At 46.3% G+C, this 13,837-nt stretch overlaps 1 protein-coding gene across 1 annotated transcript in view; it reads left to right on the forward strand.

The window, feature by feature from the left end:
* The first annotated feature begins 13,724 nt into the window (after nt 1-13,724).
* Nucleotides 13,725-13,837, forward strand: part of SLC13A1 (solute carrier family 13 member 1) — a 118,915-nt gene continuing 118,802 nt past the window's right edge. The window contains exon 1 of the mRNA XM_088456106.1: nt 13,725-13,738. Within this exon, the coding sequence (XP_088312232.1) occupies nt 13,729-13,738 (10 nt within the window). The 5' untranslated portion in view covers nt 13,725-13,728. The remainder of the gene's footprint in view (nt 13,739-13,837) is intronic.

Consider the following 13,837-nt stretch of genomic DNA (forward strand, 5'->3'; position numbering starts at 1 on the left):
TTGGTGGCGTTGTCAGATATCACAATCCCCTGGAGTGGGGTAAGCCACTGGGCAATGATTTCCCTCAGTTTGTCTAAGAGGTTGTCGGTGGCGTGCCTCTTACTGAAACCGGTGATACACAGCGTAGCCTTCCTTGGAACGAGCTGGCGTTTCTGAGATGCTGCTACTGGTGACGCTGCTGTTGTTGCTGCATAAGGTGATACATCTACCCAGTGGGCTGTCACACTCATATAGTCCTTAGTCTGCCCTGTTCCACTTGTCCACATGTCTGTGGTTAAGTGGACATTGGGTACAACCGCACTTTTCAAGACACTGAGGACACTTTTTCTGACGATTCTGTACAGTCTCGGTATCGCCTGCCTAGTGAAGTGGAATCTAGAAGGGATTTGAAACTGGGGACACACTACCTCCATCAATTGTCTAAATCCCACTGCACTAATGGCGAATACCAGACGCACGTCTAACACCAGCATAGCAGTCAAGGCCTCAGTTATACGTTTTGCTTCAGGATGACTGCTGTCTTACTTCATCCTCCTCGCTAAGGACTGTTGGAGGGTCAATTGTTTAGTAAAAGTAGAGGTGTTCCTACTTCCTCTCTGGGATGATGAACGAGTCCCAGCAGTAACAGCAGCAGCGGCAGCAGTAGGCGTAGCAATGCAGGATCCTCCGGAGGAATCCTGGATAGGAGAGTCAGTCATGCCAGTGACATGGCCTGCAGGACTACTTCCGATCCTGACTAAGGAGGAAATTGACGAGTAGGGAGTTGACGGTGTGGTTTGCAGGCGCTTGGATACAACAGGACAAAGGGATTTAGGTGTCCCTGGACTGCTTACGGTCTTAGCCAAAGTTTCTGAACTTGACAGTAACTTTTTATGAACGCGCTGCAGGTGACGTATAAGGGAGGATGTTCCTAGGTGGTTAACGTCCCTACCCCTACTTATTTCACCTTTACATATGGTACATATGGCAAGACAGTTGTTGTCCGGATTTGGATAGAAATATTGCCAGACCAAAGAGGTGGAATGTTTGGTCTTCTGACTTGGATGGGCTTTTTCATCCCACGGACAACAGCTGTCTCCCACCGAGCCTGATTTAAACAAACCACATCACCATCAGAATCCTCCTCGCCAACTTCCTCCTCAGCGCCAGCTACACCAGTATCCTCATCCTGTTGTACTTCAACAGTGACATCTTCAATTTACATATCAGCAAGTGGACTGTGGGTGCTCCTTTCAGCACTTATAGAGGACGAGCAAATGGTGGAAAGAGCCACCTCTTCCCGTCCAGTCCTGGGAAGGTCAGGCATCGCAACCGCCGCCACACTTGGACTCTCCTTGGGGATTTGTGATATCTTCTTAGAACGCATAGAACGCACAGTTCTTCACTGAGCTTTTGCCAGCTTAACTCATTTAATTTTTGTAGTGGGGGGAGGGCTTCCATCGTCATGTGAAGCTGAACCACTAGTCATGAACATAGGGAAAGACCTTAGCTGTTCCTTGCCACTCCGTGTCATAAATGGCATATTGGCAAGTTTACGTTTCTCCTAAGATGATTTAAATGTTTTTTTTAAGGTCATTTTCCTGAACTTTGTCATTTGGGATTTTATATGCCCTCTACTATGACATTGGGCATCAACCTTGGCAGACGACATTGATGGCATTTTATCATGACTAGTGACAGCAGCTTCAGCACTAGGAGGAAGTGGTTCTTGATCTTTCCCTATTTTATTTTTAGGGGACAAAGGGCCTGATTCAGAGCCGCTCGTAAGCGGCCGCTCGTTCACTCCGAGCGATGTTTGCCCAACTGCGCATGCGTATGGATCGTAATACGCATGCGCGAACCAGTCAGTGTGGCCGAAAATCGTTTGTTCGCTAAATAGCGAATGCCTGCTATTTTGAGTGACAGGAGGAGGCGTATGTGGGTGGTAACAGGGGAAGGTGCTTGAAAGCGGGGAGTGGAGATCAGAACGCAGGCGTGCTTAAAGGTCAAAACGGGCATTTTATGGGTGTGCATAATTAATACAGCAGCATCATTGACCACGTCACTGGGTTATTTTATAGCCAGAACTGCTCGCAAAATTGTGGTAGCAAAAACCAACCACAATAATAGCGAGCAGTTCATACGCTGCTCGATGTACTCGATTAATGTAATAAATAGCGGACATGACGTAGGATGCGAGCGGCCAGGGGCGTTTTTTTTTCAAAATTACGTTCGCATGTATTGTTCGCTCGTTCAGACCTAGAGGCATGAACAGACAGCTAAGAGCGAACGGTTCATTTGAATAGCCACCCCTATTTTCTGGACGAGCGAGCGCTAATTGCGTCCGGCTCTGAATCAGGCCCAAAGTTTGGTCCTCCATTTATGTTATATTGATTGATATATATGTGTGGCTAAGGCACACACAAACACAGAAAAGAAGAATTTAAAAATAATTTTGGAGTGCACTTTGGGGGGTTACACCACCATTTAAGAGTTGAGCCAGCTGGCCCTTTACTTATGGGACACAGGCGCATGCTTGGTGCTGCTCCTTTGTTGATGCATGTGCAACCACAGTGCACACAATTCACAAACACAGAAAATATTTTTTTATTTTTGTTGCAGTGCACTTTGGGGGTTACACCACCCTTTAACGGTCAAGCCAGCTGACCCTTGATTTATGACACAGGAGCTTGCTTGGCGCTGCTCCTTAGTTGATGGACGTTCGGCTACAGCGCACACAACACAGAAAAGAATAATTTTAAATATTTTTTGGAGTGCACTTTGGGAGTTACACCACCCTTTAACAGACTTATGGGACACAGGCACATGCTTGGTGCTGCTCCTTTGTTGATGCACATGTAACCACAGTGCACACAATTCACAAACACAGAAAATTATTTTTTATTTTGTTTGGAGTGCACTTTGGGAGTTACAGCACCCTTTAACGGTCAGGCCAGCTGGCCCTTGATTTATGACACAGGCGCACATTTGGCGCAGCTCTTTTGTTGATGGACGTGCGACTACAGCACAAACAATTCACAAACACAGAAAATCATTTTTTATTTTGTTTGGAGTGCACTTTGGGGGTTACAGCACCCTTTAACGTTCAAGCCAGCCGGCCCTTGATCTATGACACAGGCACACGCTTGGCGCTACTTTGTTGATGCACATGCAGCCACAGTGCACACAATTCACAAACACAGAAAATAGTTTTTTATTTTTGTTGGAGTGCACTTTGGGGGTTACAGCACCCTTTAACAGACGAGCCAGCCGGCCCTTTATTTATGACACAGGCTCGCGCTTGGCGCTACTTTGTTGATGCACGTGCGGCTACTGCGCACACAATTCACAAACACAAAAAAAAGTTTTTATTTTTTTTGGAGTGCACTTTGGGGGAGCACCCCTGATGGACAGATCACCCCCTGGACAACACTACAGCACCCCTCTAGGACTACAGCCTTTATGGGATACTGCACAACACAGTCCAGCCAGCCCCTATAGACTTTGGAGTGGACACAGCCCCTATGGACAACTGACTGCACAAAACAGTCCAGCCTGTCCCTATGATAGCAGCACAACACAGCCCAGCCAGCCCCTATGGACAACAGTAGCACAACCCAGCACAGCCAGCCCTAGCTCCCACCCTCCCTCTTCACTGTCCACAGCCGGAGTGAGAAATGGCGCCGACACGGGGACCTTTTATTGAATCCAAAACCTGCGAGATCCGGAAGGCGGGATGATGACGTTTTGCCTCGATTTCAGTTCCAAGTCAGGCGAGAAAACCCGAGCCGGACTCAGTTCCCGGCTCGGATCAGGGTGGCTCAGGGGGGTTCGGATTTCAGAAATCCGAACCCACTCATCCCTAATTTATAGACTGCCTAACAAACTCCTGCCACTAAACCGAATAGGCTAACTAACCCTGTCAATCAAAATTGGTAATCTAAAAATAAACCATCACTTTTTAATCCCTGACCATCTATCTGTGTTATGTTCCTTCCCATCTATGTGTTCTATATGTTTTATATTGTGCTCTTTCCTCGTCTATATGCTCAGTATTGTGCTCGTTCCCCATATATATGTTCTGTGTTGTACGTCTTCCCCATTTATATATTCTGTGTTTTGCTCCTACCTGGCATATTTGTTCTGTGTTGTGCTCCTTCCCCATCTACAGTTTATGTTCTGTGTTGTGCTCCTTCTCTGTCTATATGTTCTGCACTGTGTCATGCTATAATGTTATTGCAGCTTTATATTTTCACATGAAAACCGCAGACAAGCGGTTGCTTATTAATAGAGTTGATTTTCCGATGGGTGGAGTGCCCAGATTGAACATCTATTTCACCACTTTATTTGAGGCTATGGTCTCATATTTGTATACATGTTAGGAGTGACACTTCCTAAGGAAGAGAGTTTAAGGTGTTAAGAGAAATTCTGGAGTATATCCATAAGAAATGGTTTATGCACCAGTGCAATTTTAAAAACTTGTGGAAATATATCTATGAAGCTGAGGATCAAAAAAGTGAGGATTTGTCTGGTCTTGTTCTAAGGAATGTATTGTTTTTAGTTAATGAGCACCTATATAAATTTTCAAATTTTCACAATTGCTGAATGGATAATGAATGCTAGCCCATGTTTTGTATTCATCAGGGACCCCCACAAGGAGGTTTGGTCTTAGCTGCATCCAACATGCAGGTCCTGGCCCTCAGATTAGGTTCCCTAATACAAGTGCTGGTGTATTCTGGGATTAAGCAGTGTTCAAAGAAAGTGTTGTGGACAAGCCGGGTCAGAACCAAACGGACTATCAAGCGTAGTACCAGAGATGAGATGGAATCAGGTCATGAACAAAGCCGAGGTCAGGAATGAGCAGTAGGTATCACTAGGAATGCTAGAGTATGGTTGAGACCCTATACTCTGGCACTAGATTGTGCAAAGAGAACCCTTTATATAGGCTAGATATTCAAAATCCGTCTGCCCCTTTAAATTTTACAGGGGACGGTGCACGTGTCCCTATGGGAGCCACAGCTGCCTTTGTTCCAGGGCCACTGCACAGGAGGAAGGAGAGAGGCAGGGACCTAGACTGTCAGCAACAGATACTGAGGTCAAGAAAGAGTAGTAAGTTTCACTAGGAACGCTCGAACATGGTTGACAGCCTATTCTCTGGCACTAGATTGTGCTCATAGACCCCTTTATATAGACTAGAGCAGGGGTGGCCAACCAGTCAGGGGAAAAGTGCCAAAGAATATCTGTAGTCAAGTTAAAGAGCCGATAACTTGCACAAAAAATGAGGCGTGGCCTAGCTGTCATAAGGCCACACCCCAGTTTTGTGCGCACTCCTTTGACATGATATTGGCAGGAGCATGACCTTGTGTCACACCCCCGTTTATTGTCACACTGGGGGCAAACCCAGCACATTGAAAATACACAATTTACATAAACTTCCCAATATAATTTTTTAAAATACCACATTCACATAAAACACAAAGAAACAATCCAGATCCACATAAAATACACTTTGAAATCCAGAACCACATAAAATAAATTGAAAAAGCAAGATTCACATAATACACACTTCATCTCCATATGTCACTCCAGCCCCCTCCCTTGTCATTCCAGCCCACATTCATGTGTCATTGCAGCCCCCTCATGTCACTGTAGTGGAACCTCATGTGTCACTCTAGCCACTTCCCCCCCAGAGTTATCTAAACAGCCCCACTCTACCCCCATATGCATGAAAGCAGGCATCATTCCCCCAGCTCTCAGGCTGCGCCCCCCCCACTGGCTCTCAGGCAGTAGTGCCCATTATGTTGTGTCTCCTGTAGTTGTGCCCATTAAGCAATGCCCCAAGTAGTTGTGGTCCTTATGCAAAACCCCCTGTAGCTGTGCCCATTATGCAATGCCCTCAGTAGGTGCCCCTTCTGCAATGCCCTGTAGTTGTGCCCATTAAGCAATGCACCCAGTAATTGTGCCCCTTCTGCAATGCCCTCTGTAGCTGTGCCACTTCTACAATGCCCCCTGTAGTTGTGCCCATTAAGCAGTGCCCCAGTAGTTGTGGCCCTTATGCAATGCCCCCTGTAGGTGTGCCCTTTTTGCAATGCCCCCTGTAGTTGTGCCCATTAAGCAATGCCCCTTGTAGCTGTTTCCCTTCTACAATGCCCCCTGTAGTTGTGCCAATTAAGCAATGCCCCCAGTAGTTGGGGCCCTTATGCAATGCCCCCTGTAGTTGTGCCCATTAAGCAATGCCCCTTGTAGCCGTTTCCCTTCTACAATGCCCCCTGTAGTTGTGCCAATTAAGCAATGCCCCAGTAGTTGGGGTCCTTATGCAATGCCCCCTGTAGCTGTGCCCATTATACAATGCTCCCTGTAGCTGTGCCCATTATGCAATGCCCCCTGTAGCTGTGCCCATTATGCAATACCCCATGTAGCTGTGCATTTCTGCAATGTCCCCTGTAGTTAAGCCAATTATGCAATGCCCCTTCTGCAATGCCCCCTGTAGTTTTGGCCATTAAGCAATGCCCCCTGTAGCTGTACCCCTTATGCAATGCCCCTGTAATTGTGCCAGTTAAGCATTGCCCCTAGTAATTGTGGCCCTTATGCAATACCCCCTGTAGCTGTGCCCATTATACAATGCTCCCTGTAGCTGTGCCCATTATACAATGCCCCCTGTAGCTGTGCCCCTTCTGCAATGCCCCCTGTAGTTTTGGCCATTAAGCAATGCCCCCTGTAGCTGTACCTCTTATGCAATGCCCCTGTAATTGTGCCATTTAAGCATTGCCCCTAGTAATTGTGGCCCTTATGCAATACCCCCTGTAGCTGTGCCCATTATACAATGCTCCCTGTAGCTGTGCCCATTATGCAATGCCCCCTGTAGTTGTGCCCATTAAGCAATGCCCCCTGTAGTTGTGCCCATTAAGCAATGCCCCCAGTTGTTGTGTCCCTTCTGTAATGCTCCCTGTAGTCATACCCCCTAAGGTAGTGCCTCCAGTACTAGCTCCCCCTCCCTGCCCACACCCTATGAAGAAACTTACCTGTCTTCATGCTGGCACAGCTCCACCCCGTCAGGGCTCCCGAATATTGCCGTTGCTGCTACTGCCGCTTCCATTGCCGCTTCCACTGCTTGATGGATCTAACTGGATCCAGCAGGCGCGCAGGCTCCTCACATTGTGGGTGATGTCATGACATCACCCGTGCACTGCATCACTGGGAACGCTGGCCTCTGAAGCAATCAGAGGCTTCTTTAGTCTTTGATTGCTTCAGACACCAGAATTCTCAGTACCAGTGGGGGAACCAGGAGCCGCAAGGCAAACATGAAAGAGCCGCATACGTCTCAAGAACTCCAGGTTGGCCACCCCTGGACTATGATGTCATTTTTGGCACATGTGTCCCTTTAAATTTTACAGAGGATGACTCCTTATGGGAGCCGCGACCACCTGTGTCCTGCGGCCAATGCAGGAGGAGGAAGGAGAGAGTCCAGGACCTAGGCTGTCAGCAGCAGATACCAGGAACTGTGTCCCTGCTGCCCACAATCGGCCAGCTACCCAGTGGTGCTGGACCCAGTAAGTGATAGCTGGTGTCCGGCATGCCGCGACACTCATCTTTTCTATTTTGCTTTACCTTCCTATGCTGAAGGTAAAATCATCTCTCTTCTGTTCACAAATGACCCCTTTTCCTTTCTATGGTTCTTGGAAGGCAGACTAGAGTCAAAGATTAAGCCTTGTGAAAGGGCATTGCCAAACGATTATGCCCAGGCCAACATGTGGGAGCCTCAGTCCATAAAAGAACAAAGGTTTTCCTGCACAAGTGCCTGTCTACCCACGAGCTTTTTCACATGCCCCTATGCCCACCAACTTTTCCCTCAATGCCCTCCTGTCCTCCAGCTCTTTTCTTATATGCCCCCCCATTCTGCCTATTATATTTTTTTTCACATACCCTCTGCCTACCAGCTTTTCCCTAATATACTTTTCTGTCCAACAGTCATCCCCATTGCTCGCTTCTAATTATCTTTTTCTCCACCATTGTTGCACAGGAACTACCAACATGTTGTGATTATCGTTACACCAGAGACAGAGCACACAGTAGATCCACCCCTGCTGTAGTGACATCACTGTAGTTCTCATGCCTGCAGCTTCAACCTCCAGTCAGACTCAAAGCAGGAACTGTCCTGACTGGTGACCTGATCAAGCAGCTGAAGGTGACAGATGTGAGGGAGAGTGGATACTTGGTGGCGCCTCCAGGCACTGCACAGATGCCTCGCAGGGGTAAAAAAGGAGCAGGGTGATTGTGTTGGGCCTCTGATGTGTCATTGAGGTGGGAAGCGGTGGAGTGGGATACAAGCCAAACAAATTAACTGGATGATGCGCAGGGGTTGGGGGAAGAGGGGTCATGACCATGAGGAGCAGCAACAGAAAGGGGAGGGACAGGTGAAATATGGTGGCTGGTCCCTGGAGAGGGACCAAACACTAGGAAGCAAAGAAATGTCAGGCACTCTTGGCCAGCCCTTTTTAGTAATGAGTCACTTTATTAAAGAAGAAATATTTAAAAGTCCTACAATTATCTGGCACACCAGGAAAAGCTCCCAGTGAGGTTTATGGCCAATCTGCTCCTGATGGCAACTAATGAAGAAGATGCAATCAGTTACAGATCTGCCCAGCTATATTGTTGTCCATAGCACAGCGAATCTTGATATGCATGGCATGAGACAGACTCCAGCGATCAGAGACATGCATTCGCTGCTCCATAGGATATAATGGGATATGCACACCCGCGATCGGGGACGCGCTTTCACATCTGAATGGAGATGCACTGGGAAGTTCACATTCAATCCTACATCTCCATAGGATTGAATGGAGATGCACTCCCACGATTGGGGATGTACCATAGTGTAGCATGGCGCATAGCGCAATTTGCGGGCGTGTTTGTGCGTGATCAGCCACAATGTATGTGGATGCATCTGTATTTACTTAATTTCGATAAATATGGTTCATCATTTGCTGCTTCGCTTTGTTAGTCCCTCCATTGGTTAGCTGTATTATACCAATTCAATATAAAATACTTTTATTTACAAATAAGGCTATTAACCAAACTACACCATCATATATTTCTTTGATAATCTCAAAATATCTTCGAGTTTGACCTCTCCAATCAGCACAAGATCTGCGTCTCTCACCCATACTAATTACCTGATCCCATTCACGGTTACATAACTTTTTTTGGGCTGCACCGACTCTATGGAATGCCTTACAATGCACAATAAGACTTTCCTCTAGTCTCCAAACTTTCTAGCATTTCCTAAAAACCCACCTCTTCGGGAAACTTATCAAATTTCAGAACCACTCACATAACCTCCATAAGCTATGATACCCAATTATATCCCCTCTATACAGTCCAAACATAATTTTACATATTTTCTATTTCTTCACTTTCCTGCTGACCCCAGGCCAACATTGCTTTGTGACTGGATCATACAGCCCACCAAGAGGCTCTGCAACAAGACTGGACCAATATGCGATATGTAACCCTTATCCTTGTGTATCAATGCCTCTATCCCTATAGATTGTAAACTTGCGAGAAGGGCCCTCTTATTTTCCAGTCTGTCTGTTATTACCGAACTTTGGCCCTGATTCAGAGCCGGACGCTCTGACCAGAGCGCTCGCTCTGAATCAGGGCCCACCTCCATAAATATGGAGCGTCCTCCTGGACGCTCGTATTGCTGTGGGTCACCACCCACAGCATATACGAGCGTGCAGGATGATGGTCGCGATGGTCTTGACCATCGCCACTGCGAGCAGAAGCCTGCGGTTGAGTTTCTCAACCGCAAGGCCAGGAGTGATTTTGGCTCTATCAGAGCCAAAATCACTCCCACTGACATCACTAGTGATGTCAGTGGGGCGGGCTTCTGACGGTAGGCGTTCGCTTGGGAACGCCTCCGTCTGGCAGGCACGCCCCCGGCACGCCCACCAAAGGGGGCGTGCTGTCAATCAACATCGACAGCACGTCCCCTTTGATCAGACACTACGAGCGAAGGAAAGTCCTTCGCTCATCGCGTCTCGCGCATGCGCAGTGCAGACCATCGACCCACTTGCGAGCGGACAGCCGCTCGCGAGTGGGTCTGAATCAGGGCCTTTGTTTGATTACTGTTTGTTTCCAATTGTAAAGTGCAACAGAATGTATTTGCGCAATATAAGTAACTGTTAATAAATAATAAATACATAATACTATGGGCCTGATTCAGAGCCGGACGCTATTTGCACTCGCTCGTTCAGAAAAAGGGGTGGCTATTCAAATTAACCGTTCGCTCTTTGCGGTCTGTTGACGCCTCTATGTTAGAATGAGCGAACAAAACTTGCGGTCCTAATTTTGCAAAAAACGCCCCCTGGCCGCTCGCATCATACGTCATGTCCGCTATTTATTGGATTAATCAAGTACATCGAAAGGCGAATGAACTGCTCGCTATTCTTGTGGTTGGTTTTTCCTACCGCAATCTTGCGAGCAGTTCTAACTATAAAATAACCAAGTGACGTGGTCGATGACGCTGCTGTATTAATTATGCACACCCTTAAAACGCCCGTTTTGACCTTTTGGCACGCCTGCGTTCGGATCTCCACTCCCCGTTTTCAAGCACCTTCCCCTGTTACCACCCACATACACCTCATTCTGTCACTCAAAATAGCAGGCATTCGCTATTTAGCGAGTACACAATTTTCGGCCGCACTGACTGGTTCGCGCATGCGTATTACAATCCGTACGCATGCGCAGTTGTGCGAATATCGCTCGGAACGAACGAGCGGCTCTGAATCAGGCCCTATATCTCTTAGGGCCTTATTCAGGTTGGATCGCACAGCTGCATTCGCATGCACCCCGCTCGCTGTGAAAATATGCTAATGTATGCAATCACACGGCAACCGCAGCTCTATAACAAGACCCCCACCACCCACTTCCCATGACATGCATCCGCAAGTCAGCGAAAAAAATCGGTAACATCGAGTAACTTCGGAACCATCCGAACAGTTGTGGTTGACCTGACCCTACCGCAGAAACTGCTAAACTTCCTGTCGCCATCTAGACCTCTTCCAGTGTATGCTATTGCAGGGGTTTAATTCTGCACACCCCTGTAACAGCATTTAAACTCCCAGGCACACCTGCGTTTCTCTGACCACCCCCCATCACCACCCGTCAATCACTGCATGAAGACTCTGCGTTTTCACTGCATTCGCTTCCTGATCGCAGTGTCTGGTTCGCGCACACATCCTGCATGCAAACGCAGCCTTTTGATCCAACCAGAATGAGGCCCTTAGGCCACTAAAGAATCTCCCCTGCCTGCATCTATTTATATAATGTTCTCAAATATTATAAAAATCATTGTAATCCAACTTTGAGGAACTTTACACATTAGATAGCAGTAGGACTCTGGACCTCATTCAGAGTCGGTCGTTGCGGGCGCACGGTCGTAAGGTAAAAGGGGCTGGACATGCAAATGAAGTGCTCGCAAGTTGCATCGTTAAGATGGGATCGTTAGCTGGACGAGCGAGGGGAGGATGGGGCCGTAAGACTAAAAATACGCCCCCTTCTCGTTCACAATACACGTCATCTCCGGGCATATAAGGATTAATCGAGACCATCGGGAACCATCGGAGCTGGTCGTAGAGCTTAAGGTTGACCATACATAGTCAGGCACGCCTGCGTTCGGATCCCTGCTCCCCCGTTCACAAGCACCTTCCCCTGTTACCACCCACAAATGCCTCATCCTGTCACTCAAACTAACGACCTGGCTGTGTTCAAGGAGAGAGATCAATTTCTGATCGTAATAGCTAGTTTGCGCACGCGCATTGCGAATTTTATGCATGCGCAGTTTAGCGAACATCGTTGGTGTACGACCGTGCGGCCACAACGACCGACTCTGAATGAGGTCCTCTATGTAATGTATATATCGATATCTATTTATCTATATGTGAGTGTTTTGTATCCTTTATTATGTCTCTGGGGTCTGTAAGTGCAAGGGAGGTCTAATAACACCCCAAGGATGGTGCACTACACCACCCTCAGTGGGCAGCTCTGTAGATGACCCCTGATGGGCAAACCATGCCCCTCCTACTTCTGGGGGCCCAGCCAATGTCTTGACAGAGCACATTATACCTGGACTGGTTACTGTAGGTAAATCTAGATAACAGCTTATGTTACACATAGGGCTAAATTTACTAAGAATCATGTTTGGTAAAGAAAAAAAACGTGATGGACATAGCTGGGATTTGTGTGAGTTTTTTGAGTCCCAAATCACTGATTTACTAAGAATCGTGTTCATCTGTCTATTTCCTTCCAATGGTCTATAACCCATCATGTGTGGTCATGGCGCGAACTCTGCCGGACTGCATTTTACCAATAGACTCTGCATTTAAATGTACGGCAAATGCGTTTAAACACGACTGAACTTGGAAAACATTCCCTTTTCGATCTCTCATTGGTAGAAGCCATCACATGCTACTGTATCATCACCAAACCTGTATAAATATGTCCCAAATGGATCAGAACACGTGCATTTTAGTGGTCTTCTGTGGTTGGAGTTTGCATTGTTGGAGTTTGGAGAACATTTCTTGCAGGAGTTTGCTGGACAAGTTTACGGTGTCATGTGGAGGTGTTGGTTTGTGAGTAGTCTTGTGTTTTTCAGAGTTGTCTTTTTTCAGTTTGTCTATTTTTTCTGTCGTCTATGTGATTCTTCTATTCTGCTCTGAGCAAGTTTCATCCGTGTTCTATCGTATTTTGAAACACGATTCTTAGTAAATCTGTGAATTGTATTCCTACATATAGAAAGTATTCACGGGTTGGTTGAATGGTCTATTGACTTCTATTTGCAGGTTTTGCTGTCAGGATTTTTTCTTTGCACCCGTATTTGCCTAATTTCCAAGTAGCAATTTCAGGGGAAACTCACATGCAAATGCTCAACCATGAATGATTCATAGTAAATTTACCCCCTAATATCTACATTATTGTGCCACACCTCTAAACTTTGTCACACTTTAATCGTGAAGTACTGTTTCTTAAATCACTTCTGTCAATGAAAAAGAAAATCATTACTTTATTTCCTGTTCTTTTATGCTAAACTTAAAAGTCATTGCCATGAAAGGGACATTTTTTTTTAATAAAGCCTTTCTCCACCTGATCATTATGGGCACAGTGCACTAGCTTAGTGCTGCTTCAGTGCTGTATTTTTGGAGCAGGACAGTGCAATATGTAGGAACTCCCGACCTCTGCAAGTTGTGAAGTGGTGGAGGATTTTGGCACATTGAGGAGAGCGAGCAGCGCACAGTATACAGAACATTGATTCTCTCATTACCATATCTGTGCCCTGTAGCTATGCCATGCCTGCTCATCCAGGCACTTTTACCAAAGCTTCCATTAGGAGTAAATTACGAAGGAAAGAGTAGAACAGAGACACTATAAACTCCATATTTAATTTATTACCTAGACCCCTTTGTATATAATCCAGGGCTATACATCTGTGCTGAACAAATAATACCAATACCCCAAGATTGCTGATCCCTAGTCCAAGGGGTTTGGAAATAAAAATTACACCAGCACAAAAAGGTTATTTTAAATATGACTTTTTGTACCTAGGATATTTGTCAGCATGAAAGAATTCATTGTGGAAAGATTATAGGGAGGGGAATTTAAGGCTTAAATCTCAAAACAAATATCAGAAGAGCTTAATAACAATTTTGAGTTTTAAAAGAACACCACTGAATTTTCAGTATTCTGTATCTTATGGCTCCAAGTAAGTACATTTCACTTAGGGAAATACCTTCACTGTCTCTTGTAGAAAAACATTCCACTTTACATTGCAAACATGCTGCCTTATTTAACTCTGTGATCC

Source organism: Taudactylus pleione, unplaced genomic scaffold (assembly GCF_031769625.1).
Source record: "Taudactylus pleione unplaced genomic scaffold, aTauple2 ptg000041l, whole genome shotgun sequence".
NCBI lineage: Eukaryota > Metazoa > Chordata > Amphibia > Anura > Myobatrachidae > Taudactylus > Taudactylus pleione.